Source organism: Podarcis cretensis (assembly GCF_951804945.1).
Source record: "Podarcis cretensis genome assembly, chromosome: 3".
In the NCBI taxonomy this organism is placed as follows: Eukaryota; Metazoa; Chordata; class Lepidosauria; order Squamata; family Lacertidae; genus Podarcis; species Podarcis cretensis.
Window position 1 is genome coordinate 108,947,613 of NC_137172.1, and position 17,773 is coordinate 108,965,385.

Below are 17,773 nucleotides of genomic sequence, written 5' to 3' on the forward strand. Positions count from 1 at the left end.
CCCAGAGTGGTACCTATTTATCTACTTGCACTTTGACGTGCTTTTGAACTGCTAGGTTGGCAGGAGCTGGGACCGAGCAACGGGAGCTCACCCCGTTGCGGGGATTCGAACCACCAACCTTCTGATCGGCAAGTCCTAGGCTCTGTGGTTTAAACCACAGTGCCACCCGCGTCCCCCCCGAATGGCAAAAACCTCCCTTAAACAATGTATCCTTGATAACCTCAAATTGTGACATAGCAAAATAAAATGTTTCCCTTTTGACTTTTATTTAGCAACACAAAACACATTAGTGCAGTGGTTCACAACCTTTTTGGGGCCATGCCCCACCTAAAATCCTGATTCCCCCCCCCCCCCCGGTGACATATAAATCTTATTATTCAAAAAGTGAACTCCTCTTCATGTGGAGGAAGCCTAAAAGGCCATTAACTGTTAATAACTCATTCTCGAATTGCCCCCCTCAAAAAGCAAATTGTGCTCCACATTGAGAACCACGGTATTAGAGGAAACAACAAGCTCAGGCAAATGGACAAAGCACAGATGGTAGGCACCTGCCTATAATATTTAGCATTTATTGCTCTGAAAAGTAACAAAGAGAATACTGTCATTTAAAAGGCAACAGCAGTTTGGGGCATTGGTTAAAATCACTTGCAAAGTAAATCAAAATTACGTATTAATCCTATTTGTGTGTTTTTCTTCCCTTTCTATTGGAAAAAAGGTGTTTAGGAAAAACAGACTTTCTGTTTTTCCCTAAAATCTACAATAGGAAAGGCAGAAGATCTTCTTTTGCTCAGCGCTTCTGTACTTCCTTTCTTTAACTGTCTTGGTTGACCACTTTACAGACTTCTATTCACAGAAGAAATCGATGGCCTGAGAAAGAGAACATGTTGTTGTTGTTGTTTGGGTTCACTGTTATAGTTTTTAAACACAGTAAGCAGTTAGAGCCAATTCTGAACAAAGTGAGTTATGGAAAATCAGTTGCTTTGAAAACATAATGAGTTGGATCCAGACAGCCATGCTCCGTGTTGAGGCCCAACTGAACTCAAGAGTTCTTAAGTTACTTCAGCGGCTCTGCTCCAAGCATGACTGACTAGATTGAATCCAGAGTGGATCTACACAGATATAAATAAACACAGCGCAAGTGCTTTTTTAAAAAAAAACATAAAATATATATGGAATTTGCCATTAGCTCATCAGCCCCATCTAGTGTCATATTTAGTGCCACACATCTAGAGTCACACTTAAATTGCACTTAAAACATTATATTTGTAGCTGTATATCTGAGTCCCCAGTGTCTTCTAGGACCACCTCTGACTTGGCTTTTTGAAAAGCAAATGTCCCATGTTTCTTGCAAAGTTGCATACAAGAGCAATGTTGCATTTCAGTAAATACTAAGACCCAGTCTTGCTTCTGTATTTGGTTAGCACAAGCTGCAGTAGCCTCAGGGTTGGAGGCTGTTCTGGCAGCTTTTAGGATTTTATTGCGTTTCCTGCCTCTTCGCCCCACAAAAAGCCTCTGATGCTGTATTCTCCATGACAGGAGCTGGGTTCCCCCTTAAAACCTGAAGACAAGGTAGTTGAAGAACATCTCCATCTTCGCCTTTCCCAATGAGAAGGCCTCTAGAATGGTGCCTGCGTAGAGCCCAGGTGGCTGGTTTGCCACCTCAGTGAGAACTAAGCCAAAGTTACGTTTAGGAAAGAAACTTGTAGTGCTTTCAGAACTCAAAGAAGGAGAAAAACAAACAAGCAAAGTCAATGTCCCTCTGTGAAGGAAACCAATAAATCAGAAGGTGAGACTGTAACACACAGCGCAGTCAGGAAAAAGCAACTGGAAGCAGTCTCACCAAAGAAGCACAGAGCATACCTTGTGCCCAGAGGAGTGTTGTTCTCAGTGTACACGAGGCCAGAACCAAATCAATAAGAAACATCTTGCAGAGGCTTATTCATTAATTTCAAGGATGCAAAATTTTCACTCAAGTTACCTTAGCAGAAGGTATGAGGTCACCAATTATGGGGTCACCAATATTCAGCCACTACGGAAACTTCGGCCACAAACCATCAAAGCATTTGCATAGCTCGCTCATTTCTTACCTTCGTGGAAACTGTCTCGTTTGCTTCCTGATAGATGTGCTGCTCTGTGACTAAATTCCTGGGGAAATATCCAACAGTGCCCATCTGGTCCTCGTACTGTTCTGCATAAACCTTACGGGTTAGATCAAACAAGCCTGGAGTTAAGCGCAGCCATTCTTCAGAGTAAATGAATTCGCTGCTCTGTTGGAAGCATGGGCTACGCCAGTCCCCCTGTACACTCTTTGAGATTATTTCGGTCAGCATAAGGTACTAACAAAACAGATTTGTTGTTGTTGTTGTTTACCAAAAGGCACATATAAGCAATTGCATTTCCAAGAATGAGACCAAAAAAAATGTGAGCTCATACAGATTTTAATTCCTCTTCTGTAGTCTTGACTAATCATATTCTTAAAATCCTTATTTCCTTAAACTGGGATTTCTTGAAAAGGTTTGCCCTGGACAATACCCAACTCCATTTCAAAGGGTTTCTGGGCAAGAGATTCTCTGGTGGGTCCCATTCTGTTGACAGTGGAGCCTGGTGGCTTAACTGGTGCTGAGGCATTTTGAAGTAGCTGGGTCTAGCCATGAGTTAAATTTCCCACAATGCTCCAGAATGACAATACATCAAGACAGCACTATTTTTCTAGGGGGGAAAGAGATGCCAGAGCTCACCAAGAACGCCTCCCTTGATCTGTTATAATGGCTATGGCACCCACCTGAGAGGTACCAGAATTCAGTTCCAGAGAGTTCAGACTAAAAATAAAAAAAGCCCAGCAGCAGAGGCCATTTTTTTGGACTCATCAAACTGGTCTCACTTTGAATGCCAAACCAGTTTTTTTGAGGAAGGCTCAGCTGTCATGGTAATGTGCACTGACACTGCCGCTACCCTGGACATTTCAATAAATACTGGAAATATTCTGGTGTTTCACTAGAACCTAGTGGCTTTGTGCAAAAGCAGGTCTAACATATATAGCACAGACCCAGAGAATAGCTTGAAGGCATGGCAGGGGGGTGAACCTTTGCTGAAGACAAAGTCCAGGCCTGGCTAAGACCCGAGTGCTTGAAAACAGCCCCCAAGCAGCACTGCCAAACACTGATCCTGCAAAGTTTTCCCTACTCCCTCCCCTCCTCACTACAGTCTCCCTAGAAAACACACACACTGCACCTGAGGATTAAGGAAAGCCTTTGGAATGGGGCAAGGGATAATATGGGCAGGGGGCTGAGCAAGAGGGGGTATTCCCAAAAGTGTCATCTTGCGAGAGTGAAAATGTCTTTCCTCTCATGCCAGGCAGCTGTGCATCCAATCCCCCTTTGTATGCTTGCTTTGAATTCCAAAACGAAGAAGAAGAAGCGTTTGGATTTGATATCCCACTTTATCACTACGCGAAGGAGTCTCAAAGCGGCTAACATTCTCCTTTCCCTCCCTCCCCCACAACAAACACTCCGTGAGGTGAGTGGGGCTGAGAGACTTCAAAGAAGCGTGACTAGCCCAATGTCACCCAGCAGCTGCATGTGGAGGAGTGGAGATGCGAACCCGGTTCCCCAGATTACGAGTCTATCGCTCTTAACCACTACACCACACTGGCTCTCACGAAAGAAAGGTGAGGCATACATGTAACATATAAATGTATTTTTAAAGTTTTCATAAGGTAAGTATTTCTTCAGTCCACTTTAGAGACCTTCCCCACCCCTTCTTATTTTTACTTTGGCACAAAACTCATTCACTCTCTCTCTCTTTTAAGAAGGCTGAGTGTTTTTTAACCTCCCTGCTTCCCCCATGAAGTACTGAGTGAGGGAAGGCAACAGATGCTTCTGGACATACAGGTGAGCTTGTGACAATATCACCTTGCCCTGTCCAAGGAGAGGTGGGGCAGGGGTTTCTCTAAAAACTGTGGATACTGGAGAGTAAATAGCCATGCAGACAAAGGATAAGATTTCACATAGGAAAGGTCCTTACACTCCCAGCCCAGAATTCTGCAGATCCTCTTTCTTGCACCAGCTTTGAGTAAACGTAGATCAGTTGCCCCTTTCTGACGTTAATGAATCGACAGTCTGGCGCGTTGTAATCGTCTTCCGCCCTTGCCAGGGAGATGGCATCTGGGGGTGGAAAAGAAACACCATTAAGATTTTATACAGAATAAAAGGGCTGGGTGGTAAGAAGAGGAAATTCTCGTTAAGTTTGCAAAGGCAATCATACTTTATAGAAGCATCCCTTTCCACATTCACAGTTCATTTCCTGGGAAGTCTGCAAAAGCTATCTACATTTTGTTTTGTTTTGACATTTATATACCACTCTTTTCCACCAGGGAGCTCAAGGTGGTGTACAGTGGTACCTCAGGTTAAGAACTTAATTCGTTCTGGAGGTCCATTCTTAACCTGAAACTGTTCTTAACCTGAAGCACCACTTTAGCTAATGGGGCCTCCTGCTGCCGCCACTCCGCTGCTGCGTGATTTTTGTTCTCATCCTGAAGCAAAGTTCTTAACCCAAGGTACTATTTCTGGGTTAGCGGAGTCTGTAACCTGAAGCGTCTGTAACCCGAGGTACCACTGTACATGTTTTTGCCCGTTCCCATTTTATCCTCACAACAACACTGCAAAGCAGGTAAGGCTATGCCAGCCCAAGATCACCCAGTGAACATGGGGGCTTAGTGGGAATTTGAACTCTGGTCTTCAAATCCCAGTCCCACCCTCTAACCGCTACACCAATATATATTTATGAAAAATATATCCATAAATTTAAAGTTATGCCTGGGGTATGGCAAACCACAGAGGGATCCATTCATGCAAGAGTTCACATTTTCAGCACACAGTTTCACAAACGGGTGACTTACATAAGCACTCCTGATCGGCACACAACTTCTTGCTTGCCAGCTTGTCCATAAAAATTCCCTTCGCGATCATCGGGAAAGTGAATCCAAGAAACAGCAGAAACATCAACATGCCAAGAGTGTGGGGCATTTTCTTTTCTCCCAGGCACCTCGCTCTCCCTGCCTTGCATAAAAGGAACAGGTTAAGGAAAAGCTCTCTATTATATATGTATAAAAAAACATTAAGATGCAGTTTTGGAGGGTGGGGAAGAGAAGCTCTCTGACCAATAGGAAGTTGTGAGGGCAACATTCCATCGCTTTTAAAGAGCCGGGAAAACTTCAGAGGGGCCCTTTTGCTTTACGTATTTGCCAAGCGTTTTTAAATGCCTGTCTCTTGCTGCAGTTAAGTCAAGCTCAACAACGCATTCAGCAGATTTTGTGCAAGGATCAAAAACAACAGATCCCCATTAATTATAGGTTTCCAATCTTATGGGTTGGTTGAAAGTGCAGCAGAAACACAAAGAATCCTATGTTGGCCATGGGCTGGGGAGGAAGTGCCAGAGGAACTTTGCCAACGAAAACCAGACCGATTCCAGTGCAAAGAGACAAGCCATCTTCCCCCATCAGAAGCTTATGAGCCACAGTGGCAGTAATGCAGCTCATAGGAGTGAGATGCAATTTCAGTCATCAAGTTGTGGGTTTATATGTATGCTTGCTTTTGATCCCCCTTCCATGAGCCAGTTGCTATCTCAAAGGATTATATTTGAAGTGTGCAGCAATGTAAAAGTAATGGGACCCCTGACCATTAGGTCCAGTCATGGCTGACTCTGGGGTTGCGGCACTCATCTCACTTTATTGGCCGAGGGAGCCGGCATACAGCTTTCGGGTCATGTGGCCAGCATGACTAAGCCACTTCTGGTGAACCAGAGCAGCACACGGAAACGTCGTTTACCTTCCCGCTGGAGCGGTACCTATTTATCTACTTGCACTTGGAAGTGCTTTCAAACTGCTAGGTTGGCAGGAGCAGGGACCAAGCAATGGGAGCTCACCCCGTTGCGGGGATTCGAACCACTGACCTTCTGATCGGCAAGTCCTAGGCTCTGTGGTTTAACCCACAGCACCACCCGCATCCCGTGCAGCAGTGTATGGCCTCACAAAGCACCTGCAGAATACAGATGACTGAGCTACTATATGGTACGTGTCAAATGTAAGGCCATCACAAATTATCACATCCTATTGTGGCTGGTTTCATGACCCTCCAGAACAGCAAGGAAGGCAGCACATAAGGGCTGAAAGGAGAAGAAAGGGGAATTTATTCCCCTACTTCTGACAAGACCACAGAGCCTAGGGCTTGCCAATCAGAAGGTCGGCAGTTCAAATCCCTGCAACGGGGGTGAGCTCCCGTTGTTTAGTCCCAGCTCCTGCCCACCTAGCAGTTCGAAAGCACGTCAAAAGTGCAAGTAGATAAATAGGTACTGCTCCGGCGGGAAGGTAAACGGAGTTTCCGTGCGCTGCTCTGGTTCGCCAGAAGCGGCTTAGTCATGCTGGCCACATGACCCGGAAGCTGTCTGTGGACAAACACTGGCTCCCTCGGCCTATACAGCGAGATGAGTGCCGCAACCTGAGTCGTCCACGACTGGACCTAACCATCAGGGGTACCTTTACCTTTTCTGACAAGCAAGAGCCACCTCCACTTAGAAACTGAGACATTCAGTGGGGTATGAATTATGAAAACGAACAAAATGAATCAAAATCCTTTCCAGAAAGTCTCATATCTCTTTTCAGCCAACATTGGCCCCCAGATCAGTTTGTAATGAATCTGCAAAAAGGTGTAATGTATTGAATGGTCCCGGAAGACCCTTACTGTCGTGCTGCATCAAGCCTCCTCTCCTTTCAACAGTATCTGAAAGCATATCTTCTTTCTATAGGCTTTTAATGTTTAAATCTGCTGTTGCCTCTGGCTTGACCTTAACTGCATCACATGTCATGAACTGCTGCCTTCTAGTTGTTTGGTTCAAGTGTGTTTTGTTTCTGTTTTGTGTTGTCATCTGCTCAGATTACAAATGTAGAAGAGTGGGATACAGGTATGTGATTTCTTTACGAGCTTATGGCAAACGTCTGGTCTTTGGCAGTAAATGTTATTGTACAAAGGGCTTCCTAGGGACATCTGAAGTTGCAGGTGGACTTGGCTAAGAAGTAGGTGGCAGAACAGAAAAGCAGCCCTTCCCTGAATTTAGGGGAGCTTGTGATGACCAACACCCATTCTACACAAGTTATTTAACTATATCCAAGGCTAAGAACCAGATGTGCTTAGTATAAGTCTAGAGTTTCCACTGACCCCAACCACCCAGGGTCACACTAAATTAAAAGCTAGGTATCCAAGAACACAACATCAAGCAGAGAAGAATACAAGCACAATGCTTTGGAGCATCAATGGTGCTGAATTCAAACGGAATCAATATTTCAGTGACTGTATTATTGAGTAGGGAGTTCAGCACTCAAACCCGTTTGACACCCCCCTGCAGACTGTAGGCTCCTTAAATTACATTCTGCAGATAATGGGTTCATTTAAAATGAAACTACCATACTCACATTCAGCTGGCTGGGTGGCTTGTTCAGATTCTGGGAAAACTTCTGGATAGCAGCTCCCTATTACTGCAGGGGCTTAGTGATACCTACTGCATATTTCAGGTGGACACTGTATACATATGGACACCTGCAAATCACCTGGGAGATACCGCCCCCCACCCCTCAATAGTGATGCTAAGACTACTGAAGTCAGTGACTACTGATGAATGTATTTCCTTATTTGCATCTTTATGGTAAAATACTGGTCCAATTTTGGATGCAGTCATACCTTGGTTGTTGAACGCCCTGGAACTCGGACATTTTGGCTCCTGAATGCCACAAACCCGGAAGTGATTGTTCCAGTTTGCGAATGTTCTTTTGGAAACCAAACATCCAACGAGGCTTCCACAGCTTCTGATTGGCTACAGGCGCTTCCTGCAGCCAATCAGAAGCTGCTATTTGGTTTTTGAATGTTTTGGAAGTTGAATGGACTTCTGGAACAGATTCTGTTCGACTTCCAAGGTACCACTGTATTTATCCAATACATCTTTCCAAATAATCTATATTGCATTGTCTACTCTAGACAGATCCCATCCCTGACAGTATTATTTTCACAAGCAGCTCATCCAAGATTGTTGACAACTCTTTCAAAATATAGAACAGCCTCTCAGTTATCTGTATCTTCACCAGGACATCTGGAGTTGTATCTAAGGAAGATATCCCACTGGCACAAGCACCGCCTCACTCTCCTCCCTTGTGCCCCTCCTCCCAAATCTGTTTTTAGGGTTCCCCCAGCCCTCCAGAGCAGGTTTTGGGGTAGCGAAAGAACTTCTCATGGAATGAGCATGTATTTCAAATCATTAGCATTTCCAAGTACATTTCCAGTCCCTAAAAACTATTGCTTTTAATGAAACACAAGTACACCTTAGATTACTGTTTCAAGAGAGAAAATGCACCTTTATTTCTGAACAGGTAACTTTACTGTGAAGGAGCCCCTCTAGTCACAGTATACAAAACGGACTTATGTACAACAACCAAATTTTACAGCTTCCAGCTTTTCAGCTGGCATTCCTTGAATGTGTTTAGAATCCTTACATACTTGTACTAACTCCCAACAATGCCATACCAGATGTTTTCCTTAAATTCAAGGAACCACACTTCAGTCAATCCAAATTACCCTACAGCATGTAGGGGGAAAGAAAAACCAAACTGAGCAAGTCCTTCAGGGATCCTAGTTTCCTTCCATCACTTCTTGGCATAAGTGATTTTCATTGCATGCGAAGGGGTAATTTTAAATCCTTGGAGGGCATCGCGAGCAGCTCCAGCCTGCCCATCATTTTCAAACTCCACAAATGCGATGTCGTGTCTCCCGGGCACCAGGCGCACTTCTTTGAAACCAGGGAACCTTAAGAGATAAAAATTTAAACAAGATGACATGCTTTGATTTTGCAGGTTACAGGCTGTTCTTATTCTTCAACCAAAAAAAGTTTATAAAATTGAAATTCACCGTTGAAAATAAAGCTGAAAGCCATAGGCTGAATTTGCCAAGTAAAACATACCAAAGATGCCAGGAACATACTTGTAACACAATGGAAAAACAGAGCAGCTGAAATGCAGGCATTACAGACTTCAGAAAATGTTTTTCATTTTATGAAGGCCACTTTCTGCCAAACTATTTTTCAGTTAATTTCCATTCAACAAATACGATTCCCAGAATGGATTTGTTCTTCTGTTTCCAAACCTTCTCCTACAGAGCTAATTCAACACAATCTCTATCCAGCTTTGACAAAGCATAATTTACTAGAATGACTAACTTAGAAGTCACATGATGTACACTTACCCAAGTATACAATGTATGGGTATTTATGTTTTGCCAAATATTTCTATACCTTAAATGCAACGTATTTCACAGTTTGCATGGCTACTGTTTCTAAAACTTATGTCGAGTCAGACTATAAACACAGACATCCTGCACTAAATCCGAGACAGGTTAAAATCCATGTTTGATATTGTCTTTCCTTGTCCCTCAAACATGGCTCATTACCAGCATCCCAGTTTTATTTTTAGAAATCCATTGACTGTTCTGCCTTTCTTACTCATAAATGTAAATTTAAATCAGCAGCTAATCCAAGAGGCAGCATGAAATGTTTAGGAAGGAGAAAGTTGCATGAACAGCCACTTCTTTGTTATTTGAAATGTCTTTGCCACCAGAGGCCAAAAAACTGAATTCATTCAGCTTGAACATAACCAAAGAGGCAAATTCTTAAGTCACATCTGACAATAACAATGAATTTTTGTTCTATGAGTGCATATAAATGGCAGCTTGAAAGAAGGAGGTATGTTTCTAAAGAGTCTTGGATCTCTATAGCCCTCCATAGCCTGCACTGAAGGCTCCATTATCTCAGCCCATCCAAACTGCAAAAACATAGTTGCATAGAACCATACATCATTCTTTGAGTTCAAATGGTGGAATCTATTGCAAATGACAGAAGGTTAGAAGACCACGTATCTCACCACTGGGTTCTTGAAAGTTTCTACAGAAGATGAAACTCTTAACAGCCCAATCCTGTGCAGTTTACTACAAAAATTCCCACTAATTTTGCTGAGTCTCAAATGCAGGTGTAAAGGATTGTAGAACTCTATATATCTATGTATCTAGATGAACTTACTGATTGAACAGCATTGACAACATCATTTCATTGGTCTCTTCTGGCAAGTTGTTGAGGAAAAGTATATAGTTCGGTGGATTATCAGGCACCTGTAAAGGAAGCAGCAAATAATGTGCTATGGTACGCCAAAACCACATTTGCTTTAATATTTATAAATGTTAACAGTAGCTATTTTGGCATAACTCATTGACGTTAACCCAAGAAGCTGCCAATTCTTCATTTGACATAAGAAGAGAATTGGGGTGGACGTAAACAGCTTCAAGTTGTTTGTTTGTTTCTGCACTTCACAGGTTTTAAGGTTAGCTAAGGAGTCTAATACAATCAGGCAGCTATTCTGAGCATTTTCAGTTAAGAATACGGCTAGATAGTATACTCCACAACATCTCTCCTGCGAAAGGTCCAGGTAGTTGGCACTTCAGGCATTCAACAGCTGTCAGCCCAGTTGTACCTTTAAAAACTAAACCCTCACATACCAAGTATTCAGTTTGTGGTGTGCTATAATCTCCGTTATCCTAATAAGGACTTGGCACAATTAGAATGATAGGATTAAATTACAGATTTTGGACACTGTTTGCTTTTTCTACAACAATAAATGGAGGTACAGTTATATATTTTACAGTCCCTCTAAGCAAATACTAGCGGATAACACTTAAAAAGGTAAAGGTAAAGGTACCCCTGCCCGTACGGGCCAGTCTTGGCAGACTCTAGGGTTGTGCGCCCATCTCACTCAAGAGGCCAGGGGCCAGCGCTGTCTGGAGACACTTCCGGGTCACGTGGCCAGCGTGACATCGCTGCTCTGGCGAGCCAGAGCCGCACACGGAAACGCCGTTTACCTTCCCGCTGGTAAGCGGTCCCTATTTATCTACTTGCACCCGGAGGTGCTTTCGAACTGCTAGGTTGGCAGGCGCTGGGACCGAGCAGCGGGAGCGCACCCCGCTGCAGGGATTCGAACCGCCGACCTTTCGATCGGCAAGCCCTAGGCGTTACCGACTGCTAATTAATCATTTACAGAAGTTGGTCATATATGAATAAAGCATGTTGCTTCCAAAATGCATGTATCTGTATACAAAATAGGTAACTCTAAAAAAGACCAACGTGGTGATCTGAAATTGGTGTACTTCCAGTGCAAAGGATGTTAAGGATTACCTGTTGATTCTGCGAGTTTGCTTGGGAATTTGCTGAATTCTGGTTTGCTCCCTTTGAGAAATAAAAAGATTTTTTGTTTTTAAATTATGCTTCAAGACGTGAAGTCAGTATTAAAAACCCACATATATTATAATTTACCCTACAGAGTTGCTAGAGGCTCATATTTTAAATAGAAAAAAATACTTACATGGGCTTATGTTTTTAAGAGTTAAAGGTAAAGGGACCCCTGACTGTTAAGTCCAGTAACGGATGACTCTGGGATTGCAGCGCACATCTCGCTTTACTGGACGAGGGAGCCTTGCCACTTGTGGTTTTGCCAACAGTTGCTAGTAGCAAACACACACACACACACACACACACACACACACACACACACACAGCTGCCTCCTTATTCACCAGCACATACAAGTGACTTTGCCCTCCTATTCCCTCCCAACAACTCCACAGTCTTGTTTTTTTGCAAAACAAAAAACAGGATAGCTGGAAGGAAATATAAAATGCTCAAAGACAAACAAATACAAACAGCTCTGCAAAGTAAACAAAAGTCCTGGATTCCTCAAATAATTTTCTTCTCACAATAACAGCACCCATGATACCCAAGCAGAACAAATCTGGGAGATTTTTTATTCTACATGTGGCAGCAATATCACCTGGTAGGTAAAATATTCTTAGCTCAAAGGGGATCAGTCATTTTGCTAGGGGAAAGTACATTTTTCGTTAACTGCTAACCGCATAAAGCTAGTAAAAAAACCAACAACTGTCAGGCTCAATTTCACAATCATATTTCTGTTTCCTCAGAAGCAAGTCCAGCTGATCTTACTCTCAGGTTAAGCAACTGTTGGTTTTTACGTGTATTGTTTTGAAACCGAGGCTTAACTCGGCTTACATAACGCATAGTTCTGTTCTACATGTCTCCCAACACATGTACCCTACCATTTGTTAATGTTATAGGCAAATGTTAAAGAAAGAGGCTTATTCTTTGACCAACGGCAATGAGATCTGGACAAACTCACTTACCTGATTTGGCTTCTTTGCAGCATTAGCAGACTGTTCCAAGGACTTGATCTTCTTCTTCTCTTTCCTCTTCTCTTTATCAGCAAACGTACCACGCATTTTAGAAATCACATCAGAATCTGTTTTTGCATACTGGATGCGCTGTTGAAATGAGAATGCTGCATTAAGCATCAAAGCTGTGAATTTGAGCCTGATATTTTGGAACAGACAAGGAATGAAGGGGAGTGGGTTGAAGGTCACAGAGTATCCAGCTAATGAACTGTTTGAAAAGCTAAGGCAGTGTTATGTATTGGCACCTGGAGTCCAACCCAGAGCATGAGTTACATACAGTGCTGCAAGCCTGTTGGGCACACTGCCAGAGATGGCACCACCATGCCATTACATGCCACCCTAGCCAGAAACAAGGTGCATATCCAAAGAAAACATTATATATTGTCCAGGGTAGGGAAGAACAGCCACAAAATACTTGGTTTTCACAATGAATTTGTATCAACGCGGAATGCATAAAGATTTTAAAAATACACACTAAAAAATAGGATTTTCTTACAGAAGATTCAGGTCTTTAGCCATGTTTTTAGAACAGTCCCCTTAAGACATTTACTTCTGTTCAATTCTTGGACATTTTCCAAAGCTGATTCGAAGCTATCCATAAATATATTTCAAATGAGTTGATCAAGGTGTTCCTAACACACTTCACTGGCTATATTTTAATCAAAAGAGAGCTTTTGACAGTTACATTAAATTAGCAGTCTTATAACGAGGAACTGAAACTTATTTACAGAAGAAACCTGAACATGCTTACTTAGAAGTCTTACTGATTTTACTCCCTAGTAAGTGCTTTTAGAATTGTAGCATTGATCTGATCTGCACTGGAAAGACAACAGGTTTCTCCCAAGAGAAGTTTAAAATTATGTGTTTGCCTATAGTTGGTATGGCGAGTTTCCAATGAAGGGCCTTGTTATGAACTGACAGGATAGAATTTCATCATCATCATCATCATCATAGCTTGTTATTTATACCCCGCCCTCCCCGGCCAAAACGTGGCTCAGAGCGGCTAACACCAGATGTATAACACATTAACATAAAATCAAAAAATCAATTAAAATACACCCTAAAATCAGATCAGGATCAGAATAAAATCCAATCAGATGGCAACCCGCAGATTAGGGTTGGGGACCTTAAATGCTCGTTGTTTGTGCTGAACTTATATGGGCCTGTGAGAAAAATTGGGAGGCCACTTTCATGCAAGTTCTTATGAAAGGGGAGGGGGAGTCAGACTGAACCCCAACCAAAGGCCTGGCAGAACAGCTCTGTCTTGCAGGCCCTGCGGAAATATGTCAAATCCCGTAGGGCCCTGATCTCTTGTGACAAAGTGTTCCACCCGGCTGGGGCCACGGCCAAAAAGGCCTTGGCCCTGGTCAAGGCCAGTGTAATCTCATTGAGGCTCAGGACCTCCAAAATATTATTTGCAGGCCATAAGGTCCTCCGTGGGGCATACCAGGAGGCGGTCCCGCAGGTACGAGGGTCCTGTAGGTACAAGAGTCCTGCCAGCAGACGCCCTGAAGAAGGACGTAGACTTGTGCAATGCAGCTTCCCCTCTCTCCGCCCCCTTAAATAGGCTCAGGAACAGTGCAGAGAGGCGAAAGAGAGAGGAACATCCCATCTGACAAGCCAAATCACTTGCCCTGAGAGAATGATCCGCATAGTGGGGTGCTGAATTCCCCCCTTTAGTGTTTGAAGAGCCTAGTGAACAGACCAAAAGCTTTAAATATACTACCTACTGCTCTAGGCAGAGAAACCACAAGATCCCCAGCCACATTGTTCTCTTATGTTTTGCAGTAAAATATAAAGCTCACCATTGGTTTACCATAAAATGGAAAGCCTTGCAATTGTCTCAGGGCATTGGTGGAGGAGCCAAGTTCTTTAAATATAACAAAGGCCTGTCCTCTCATCTTCATCGTCTTTAGTGCCACAATGTCCACTACGTGGCCAAACTGAGAAAACAGTGCATACAGAGATCTTTTCAGTTCTGTTAAGGGAAGGAAGAAAAGGAGACTTATACTTGTATCTGCTTCTAAGACACCACAGCATCTTCAAGGTTACGGCAATCACTCCAAGAGACAGCACATGACTTGGGCAGTGAAGCCAGCCAAGTTTCTCACTCTAAAATCAGAAAAGTCTGACAATGCAACATGCCAGACATATGATACTTTCAATCGTCACTTCTTACCCATTGTTTGCTGAAATGTTAACTGCTCCCAGCCAATTCCCTTCATGGGAAATTTCTGTGCCATCATTAGGTATTTCAAGACATCGATAACAATTTACCACTCTGGAGAAAATGACTAACAAATCATTTACCAAAGACCAATCCTCTCTCGTGGTGAAGAGATGGCATGAAGCAGCATACTTCCTACAAAAACTTTCTGTTTCTTGACTAAGCATTCAGAATAAGGAATAATTTATTTTCATACCTTCCTTTTTAATTTTGTCATTAACATTATTGATATACAGTGTGTGGTTTGGTCGGATATCCATTTTTTAATTTCTGTCAAGCTGACCTGGAAAAAAACAAAACCAAGAATTTATTTAGCATATTTTCTATAAAAACAAAACCCCTGAAACCAGCTTACATTGAGTTATCTGATTTTATCCTTGCAATCACAATGTGAGACAGGTGTACCTGAGATATAGTGACTGGCCCAAGCCTACCCAGCCAGCTTTGTGGCTGAGCAGGTTTTGGAAGACAGGTCTCCTCAGTCCAAGTCCCAACACTATAGCCACTAAATGATGAGGGCTCTGTACAACAAAATACAGCATATTTAAAATTAAAGATCATAGCTGACTTATCAGACTACAACATTTAATTTTAAAAAGAATTAGTGGACAACGCTAGCTATTTCTACTCAACACTATCCTAGTTTACAGGGTTGGCAAAAGCACCACAAATTGTATCCTACTAATTTACATTACTTCCTGTAGCCAAATTGAGCACCATTTGGTGGAAAGGCAGGATGGAAAGTTAACAAAACAAACATGCATTAACTGGCTGCAGCTGCTCCTCAAAAGCTTGTACATAACTTTATTTTTATTGGCAGCATGTGCGCCCACACGAGTTTTTAGCTCAGATACCAAATCCTTCCTGGCCTAGCTCCCTCTGCATAAAATAAAATACCAGCAAGGGGGTAAAAGAAAACTGGGCTGGGGCACTGCTTTCGGGTGTTATTGGGTTGTTGTTTTTATTTATATATTTTATATATTTTATTTATATATTTATTTATATTTATATATATTGTGGTTTTTATGTTGATCTTTGCTGTGAACTGCCCTGAGATGTCTGGGTATTGGGCGGTACAGTGGTACCTCGGGTTAAGTACTTAATTCGTTCCAGAGGTCCGTACTTAACCTGAAACTGTTCTTAACCTGAAGCACCACTTTAGCTAATGGGGCCTCCCGCAGCTACTGCGCCGCGATTTCTGTTCTCATCCTGAAGCAAAGTTCTTAACCTGAAGCACTATTTCTGGGTTAGCCGAGTCTGTAACCTGAAGCGTATGTAGCCTGAGGTACCACTGTATATAAATCCAATAAATAATAATGATGCTTTAGGAGGCTACAAGGGCAGGATTTGGCTACACCGACTAGGCTCGGCGAGAAGGGTATGTACACGTGTGTGTGTGTGTGTGGATACCTTGTAAAATTTCACTAAGTCGCCCTATTTACCTCTCTTCCACCCCCAACCCCCCGAAAACACTGAGCCCAAAGCTGAAGCGGGACTCACAAAGGCCTCCCTCTCCCTTGGAGCTGGGTAATATTACGAAGAGGAGCCAAGTAGATGGGGGGGAAAGGCGTGGGAAGAGCATGTATGTGGGTGGATGCAAGTAGGGGACACCCCACTGCCACCCTCTTTTGCGCTTCCCGCACAAAACCTCCCTTGGAGGTTTCTAAGCAGAGGCCGGGGCGGCCACCTGCGGCCTAGCCGAGATTCCTGCACTGCAGCGGGCTGGACTAGATGGCCCTGGGGGGGTCCCTTCTATGAGGAGGTTAAAGAACCCGACGGTGCCGTCGCTAACCACCCCCGGAAGGCGTAGGGAGCCCAATGACTCCCCCACCCCTCCCCTCTTTCGCTCTGCCTGTACCGTCTCAACGCCTCAAACCGCCTCTTCCAGCGCGCCACCACCCGACATGCCTCCTTCTCTCCTTCCCTTCCGTTTCCGGCCAGCGGTGAGGTGCACTTCCGCTCCTCCCTCTCGGCCCTCGGCGATGTTTTCCCTTATAGCGGGCAATCGCCACTGAGGGGGAACGTTTTTCCAAAGAGGTGAGCAGGGATGGGGGGAAAGAAAACCTGTAGCGCATGCGGCTTGAACTTCCGGTTGAAAAAACCCCAACCGGAAACTCCTTATTGGCTGTTGGTCCGTACGTTGTACGGCCGCTCTGCGCCGCCTCGTATCTATGGTAAAGTATTGGGAAGTTCCATCCTAGACCGCGAAGCGCTGTTAAAAAGGAAGTTGGAGACGCTCTAGCTATCCCCCTCTATAGAATTTGCCTTCTCCGCTCGAGGCCACTCAATCAATGCCAGGACGGCCGATTCGCGACGAGTTCTTCGGCTATCGATTGGTTCATTTCCGCTTTGCGAGCCCAGCTGATACAACGATACAGACACGTGTGGTTCACGGGGGTGTTTTTTACTGCTGCAGTGTAGCCCTACGTCTTGGGGTGGTTTTTTTGTAAGAAAGGTGCCTCTGAGCACGTGCAGAGAGCCCCTCTGAATTGCTACCAGCAGCCAATCAAATTTAAAGAAGCAAAGCACTTCCTTTTAGAAATAATTCCTTGCATGTGGAAGAGAAAATGAAATAATAATAATAATAATAATAATTTATACCCAGCCCATCTGACTGGATTTCCCCAGCCACTCTGAGCGGCTTCCAACAGAATATTAAAAACAATACAGCATCATACATTAAAATCTTCCCTAAACAGGGCTGCCTTCAGTTGCCTTTTAAAAGTAAAATAGTTGCTTACTGCCTTGACATCTGCTGGGAGGGTGTTCCACAGGGCAGGCGCCACTATCGATGGTACTGAACAAAATGGGCAAAAAATTAGTTTTTGTAAAATATGCTGGGATTTATAATATGCAAAATGAACCATGGAAAGAGAAGAACAGAATTCATTTATATTTTAATGATGTTTAAATGAGTAGTTTAAATTGTAAAACAGAAAATGTAATAAAAATTATATACATCAGGGCAAAAAAGGAAAAGACAAGTTGCAAAAATGTCTAAATCCAAATCAAAGAAGTGTTGGAAATTTAAAGAGAAAGAAGGTTCTTTTTATCATATGTGGTGGTTTTATAGCAAGGTTAAAGCTTACTGGGAAATTATATATAATGAATGAGAAAAGATGTTTAAAATAACGTTTGTAAAAAACAACAACCCAGAAGCTTTCCTTTTGGGAATTATAGGGACAGACGTATCCAAACTGCATAGAAATTTATTCATTTATGCTA

At 43.2% G+C, this 17,773-nt stretch overlaps 2 protein-coding genes across 4 annotated transcripts; both read right to left on the minus strand.

Annotated features, from left to right (window-relative positions):
* Positions 1–603: 603 nt before the first annotated feature.
* Positions 604–7,758, minus strand: OTOR (otoraplin). 2 transcript variants are annotated; one of them, XM_079970184.1, is made up of 5 exons: positions 7,731–7,758; positions 4,898–5,057; positions 4,024–4,163; positions 2,088–2,198; positions 604–867 (listed from the first exon to the last, which is right to left on the minus strand). In XM_079970184.1, the coding sequence occupies exons 2-5, from the start codon at positions 5,022–5,024 to the stop codon at positions 844–846; spliced, it is 402 nt and encodes a 133-aa protein (XP_079826310.1). In that variant the 5' UTR covers positions 5,025–5,057; positions 7,731–7,758; the 3' UTR covers positions 604–843. The 2 variants fall into 2 exon arrangements, with proteins under 2 accessions (XP_079826310.1, XP_079826309.1); XM_079970183.1 differs by lacking the exon at positions 7,731–7,758 and having other exon boundaries at positions 4,898–5,583.
* Positions 7,759–8,371: 613 nt separating this feature from the next.
* SNRPB2 (small nuclear ribonucleoprotein polypeptide B2) lies at positions 8,372–16,608 on the minus strand. Of its 2 annotated transcripts, XM_079970136.1 has the most exons (8): positions 16,407–16,608; positions 14,954–15,069; positions 14,745–14,831; positions 14,127–14,299; positions 12,274–12,411; positions 11,257–11,307; positions 10,111–10,199; positions 8,372–8,846 (listed from the first exon to the last, which is right to left on the minus strand). In XM_079970136.1, exons 3-8 carry the CDS (start codon positions 14,806–14,808, stop codon positions 8,687–8,689), a joined length of 675 nt encoding a protein of 224 aa, XP_079826262.1. In that variant the 5' UTR covers positions 14,809–14,831; positions 14,954–15,069; positions 16,407–16,608; the 3' UTR covers positions 8,372–8,686. The 2 variants fall into 2 exon arrangements, with proteins under 2 accessions (XP_079826262.1, XP_079826261.1); XM_079970135.1 differs by lacking the exon at positions 14,954–15,069.
* Positions 16,609–17,773: the final 1,165 nt, after the last annotated feature.